At 33.1% G+C, this 5,774-nt stretch overlaps 1 protein-coding gene across 1 annotated transcript; it reads right to left on the reverse strand.

The window, feature by feature from the left end:
• Positions 1-2,783: 2,783 nt before the first annotated feature.
• On the reverse strand, positions 2,784-3,491 carry LOC101425136 (olfactory receptor 4C5-like). The gene has a single exon (XM_004483943.4). The coding sequence runs from the start codon at positions 3,489-3,491 to the stop codon at positions 2,784-2,786; it is 708 nt and encodes a 235-aa protein (XP_004484000.4).
• Between the last annotated feature and the right edge of the window lie 2,283 nt (positions 3,492-5,774).

The raw sequence follows: 5,774 nt of genomic DNA on the forward strand, positions 1-5,774 counted from the left end.
AAGCACTCCACTAAAACTTCCTCTGCCATAGTCTCTAATGTGGACTTGGTTATAATCTTGCCAAGAATCATTTGGATTGATGAAACTCACTTGGCACTTAGAGCTCAAGCCATTCCTGTACTTAAGATAATGAGGGATGGCATGGACACCCTATGACCTGCAGAAAAATGCACCATTAGAAAAATTCTTTGAACAAGAAGTGGGTGCCCTTGGGCATCCAGTAAAACACTTATTTACCTATGTAGGACATGGCTTTGTCAACCTGATTCCTTGGGTTTAGTTCTTTCTGTAAGAGGATGACAGCAGAGACAAATGACACTAACCCTAATGAAAATTTCCTGGCAATGGCATAGAATAAGTAACAACTGCAATTCTATGTCTAACTCAAACTCAATGTCCATATTCTAACTCTAACAGTAGTTTTAACTGTAGCTCTAATTTTATCTACAACTCTAACTCAATCCCTAACTCTAACTCTACCTCAAACCAACTTTAACCTCTAATATTTTTATCATATAGGAAAGAAATGATATGGATTCTGTAATCCCCTCCTCTTGTTTTTTTTTACTTTTGGGGCCAAAATTCTCATTAACTTAACAAGACCCAAGAACACATTTTGTGTTCTCTGGTGATGGGCACCAGAAAGAATATTACTGAGGAGACAGGAAAGAGCTTCAAGTCACATACATGTTGACATATTAAAAATATATAGGATCCTTGCCCAGGTTTTACTCATTGGATGGGAAGGCATAAAGCTGAAAAGGGTTGATCGATACATTTATTGACGAGGAGGATTGAGGATGAGTGGATGATTCTGTAATGGTCTCTATTTTAATGACAAGTAGTAGGAACTTTAGTCTTCTGAGAAGAAAGGATAATGTGAAAGATATGGATTATAGGAAATTGGTACAACATTTTAGCACATGCTAAGAAGAATGTGTAAAAGTGGGAATTGTCCAGAATAGCTAAAAAAATTTGCTCATGCAGCATTGATATCTGAGTGCATATTGGAGTTCATAATTGTTGTTTCAACTCTTTCCATGATTGTTTAGATTTTTTTCAACATTCCCTTCCATTATTAGGTAAAGTGAAAAAGGTGATGTCTATATGATTTAAATTTTCAGTTGGGGTAGTGTGTTACAGTGAAGCAGAGAGGAGCTCTAACTGGATTTTTTGGTAAGGATAGTTATTTGTTCATTATCCTATTTGAGAAACAAAATAAATGCAAGAGCTATACTGATCTTTGCCTTTATTAATACCTATGGGATTTTAAGACAAATTTAGTCAATACATCAGTGAGAATAAGGTAAATTTTCTGTAGTAGTAAATGAATCCTGAAATATCATTGACTGTTAGAATACAGTTTTATTTCCTGAACAGATAAAATCCACTGAGCATTCAGTGATTCTGTAGGGCAGTTGTCCACAGTGTAGATACTCAGTTGAATGGGTTGCCTCATCTGTGTAGTCCTTCAATTTTAATGCAGTCATTTATGCTTGGTGAAGCAGGGAAAAAGACAACTGGATAGTAGCACATTGTCTCCCTAATAGTTGACAGTGAGTGAGGTACACTTCACTTCTGTAAGACAGACGCATGGTCTTAACTTAAATGCAAGGAGGCTGAAAACATGATTGGGACACATGAATATTTGGGGGCCAGCCAACATGCTAGCCACAGTTGAGAAAGCTGATTTCTTATTTGGAATCAATTGTTGACTTAACTGTTAAATATTAATCTGCTTATATAATATATATTTAGCATAAGGTATAGTATGGCTATGGAGTAATAAGTGTTAAGTCCTATGAATAATCAGTGGTCATTAAGATTGGCCCTGGCTTTGATACGAATCTTCTTCTTTTATCTGCATTCTTTCCTGAAAGTGGCAATATAAGTGTCTACATTTCAGAGAACTCCCGATTTCATTGGCCTGCAACAACATTTTGGCAATTTTATATTAAAATTTGAAAGTACAAACTGTCTTGATTACACAGATATGATAAACTCTGTTTTATGAACCAGATACTTTTATTTTTTAGAAGTTATTTCTGTTCCTATCAGCAAAAATAAAAAAATCCATCCTCTAAATTAATTTTGGAGGTTCAGGGTTGTATAGGCTGTTTGGGGGGAAAAAAAGTTTTTGTCATATCTTCTATCTTGGAACATCATATGCAATTTGCTCTATGGTTATAGCTGGAAAAATTATATATCTCTCCTTGACTTTAGCTAGACTAAATAATTTAATGATGGAAAAAACCTCCTAATAACAATGATAGAGGATCTTGGACAAGTTATACAACACAGCAACATTAATTTTGGAATGAGTTCTGCCTTAGGGCTTTCTCTCATCCCCATATACATGCATTTCTGGTTGCACCCTATCTCTAATAATAAATCCACCAAAGTTCAGCAGTTAGCATTAGAAATATGAATTTTCAACAAAATAATCATTATCAATTTTTCTTCACTATTTTTAAGTAATTGACTTATTACTTATATAATTTATACCTAGACATTGAAAATTATTGTTCCACTGATTAAAGAAAGCCATGGATTTTCCAAGCCTTGTAACAATTTTATATCAATTACACTATCCCTTTTAAAAATAATTTGTAAATTCAAGAAAGTTTCTATCTGGAAGTACTTGGTCATTATTTAATCTAACATTAATATTTATGAAATAGGAAACCTTAAAGATTCCAGATAGGAAAATAATATAATGTGAATTTGCATTAGCCATACTTTATAACATATGAATAGATTTCCTTTCATCTTTTTTATTCTCATTAGTTCTTAAACAAGAACAATGCTTGGCTCCAGAGCTTCCTCATGGCATTTTTCACTTCTGCATTTCTGAGGGTGTAAACTAAAGGGTTTAACATGGGTGTTATTATAGTATAAAATACAGCCACTGCTTTATCAATAGGGTAGGTGGTTGTGGGCCGAATGTTCACAAATATACAGGGTACAAAGAGTAAGACGACCACAGTAATATGGGAAGCACAGGTAGAGAGAGCCTTCCTTTGTCCTTCAGAGCTGTGAGTTCTGAGGGAGCATAGAATAAAGACATAGGAGGTGATAAGAATAGAAAAACAGAGCAGGCATAGCAGTCCACTGTTGGCAACAGCAAAGAGTCCAAAGATATGAGTGTCAGTGCAGACTAGCTTCAGCAGAGGGTAAAGATCACATATGAAATGGTCAATGATATTGGGACCACAGAAAGGTAGCCATATCATAAAAAGGTTTTGAATCAGAGCATGAAGAAATCCCCCAGCCCAGGACACGACCACCAGGAGACCACACACTCTCCAGTTCATTGTGATCATGTAGTGCAGGGGCCTGCAGATGGCCAAATAGCGGTCATAAGCCATCACTGTGAGCAGAAGGATCTCAACTCCCACAAAGAAATGCTCTGCAAAGAGCTGTGTCATGCATCCACTGAAGGAGATAGTTTTCTTCTGAGAAAGTAAATCAAATATCATTTTGGGGGCCATAGTAGATGAGGAACAGATATCTGTGAAAGATAAGAAACACAGAAAGAAATAATGGGGCATCCTAGGGCAGGGCTGGTGGTGATAGTCACTGTAATAAGTAGGTTGCCTGCCAGGGTGATTAAATATATAACTGTGAACATGACAAACAGGAGTTTCTGCAAGTCTGGTTTCTGCATCAGGCCAAGCAAGATGAATTCTGTCACGTTGTTCATTGCTTCATGGATCCAATTTATCATTTGGATAAAAGATTTATCTGCAAATATCACAGAGTTTGCAATAGTGATAAATAAATTTTGATGAAGAAATTTATATATCTATTATGATTATTTTTCCTGTAATATTGATGGAAACTCTCGAGTAGATAAATCCTAGTCTTAAAGTTGGTCTGTATTAATAACTACATGTTGTTTACATAGCCTTCTTCTGACCACACACAAATGCACTTAGCATGTTTTTATGACTGTTGTAATGTTAGGCAAATCTCCTGCATTTTACATGGATAGATACTTTCAATCATTGACATAGTATTTTCTGCCATAGAAAAACAGGAACAGAAAAAAGTCTGTGAGGTGGAGAATAGACTTGGACTATCAGCACTAATACCCTGTATTTCTTATCACACTAGCTGATAAAGCTAAACTGTGAAATTGGTTTCCTTATTAATTTTACCTTGTTTCAGGGTAAATAGAAAATACCAGGTTATTTCAACATAAAATTTGGGTTGATGTAGTGATTTTAGAGTCAACAGGCATGAGTAAGTATTTGAGGCCACAATAAGAAAAACCCTGATAGTTCAGTTTTTGAGCTCATACTGCACTGAAACAGAACTGTGTAAGAATACAAACATTTCTTCAGCAACAATTCCTCTGGATGAATGATCGTCTATAGACAACAGAACAGCCAATGTAATGCAATGTATATACCCTAAATTATTTGAAACTCCTGAATTCACTGTTGTGAAACTTCAGTGAAACTTAAATTTCAGGAATATTTTACAACTCAACACTTATTTTGAGGAAGATTATGAAATGTTTTGAAAACAGATACTTTAATTTGATGGAACACAGGCACAATAATTTATTGAACAGAACATATTCTTTAGCATAAATAGACTATTTTTACATTTTGTTTTCAACCATGTGAAGTTTGTATGACTCTTTATATTACTAAGCCTTAACTTTTTCATCTATAATGTAGGAATAATAGCAACAGGCATAGAAGAATTGAAGAACATCATTATACTTTTGTCAAAGATTGTATCCTAAAGTAAAACAGTTTTCTATGTCTTTCCAAATTAATTGATAAAAGAACTAAAATTTAAATATACACTTTAATATTTTTATTTAAAATATATGCTCCTATTATCAGGAGGGAAAGGAAACAAATTGATATATCAGAAAATAGAAAAAATTTTATTTGTTAAATAAATTGAAGGCTTATTGGTATTTAAACATACTCTTTAAAAAGATGAACCCATATAAGCTGTATAAGAATCAAATATTATCAAAAGCTATCAATTTAAAGAATATTGAAAAGCATATTATAAGAACAGTACTGGGAGTAATAAAATTTTTCAATAACTAGTAAGCATTTTTCAAAACAGCGAAGTATTTTCTTCATATTAACACAAAAATAATGGGAAAAAATGAAATAAAACATTTTAAAAGCATCATATGTATTGAAAGCTTTAAGAAAGCATAAATCTGTTTTAAAAAGAAAATGAGATAAATATGTATCTCATGTCTACATGGGGAAGGGATTGTTGAGTAAAAATGTATAAAACCTAGGGCAAATATGAGAGCTTCAGTTACTTAAGGACATGAAACACAATTGAAAATAATTGCAAAAGGTATGACCAAAAATTATTTCTAGAAAAATAGCATTTCGAAAACAAAGTCTATTCAAATCACTTATAAAAATGGCAAAATTAATGAAAATGTAATTTCAGTGAAATATATGAGGCATCAAAAATTCTATTTCTTAAAATATCAAGAAGTGAAATTTAAAATGAGAAATATTTTAAACTGGCAAATTTGCAAGGATATCTGAGAGATATATTATCTATTGCTTATAAGGGTGTGTTGGTTTAACATATTCTGCAAATAAATTTTACCCTATCTAGGTATCTTTGTCTAGTATTTCTAACTCAAATGAATCTATTCTAGATAAATAAATAATGGGCAAAAATTATGCATCCAAGTTTTATTTCACAATATGTTTTATAATAGTGAAAAAGTTGAGACAACTCAAATGTCTCCTTAAAGGGAACTATTAAACCAATTC

Source organism: Dasypus novemcinctus, chromosome 10 (genome assembly GCF_030445035.2).
Source record: "Dasypus novemcinctus isolate mDasNov1 chromosome 10, mDasNov1.1.hap2, whole genome shotgun sequence".
Lineage (NCBI taxonomy): Eukaryota > Metazoa > Chordata > Mammalia > Cingulata > Dasypodidae > Dasypus > Dasypus novemcinctus.

What these genes read in the sequence shown, in the direction of transcription:
- LOC101425136 (XM_004483943.4), bottom strand. Translation starts at nt 3,491, where the DNA reads ATGGCCCCCAAAATGATATTTGATTTACTTTCTCAGAAGAAAACTATC.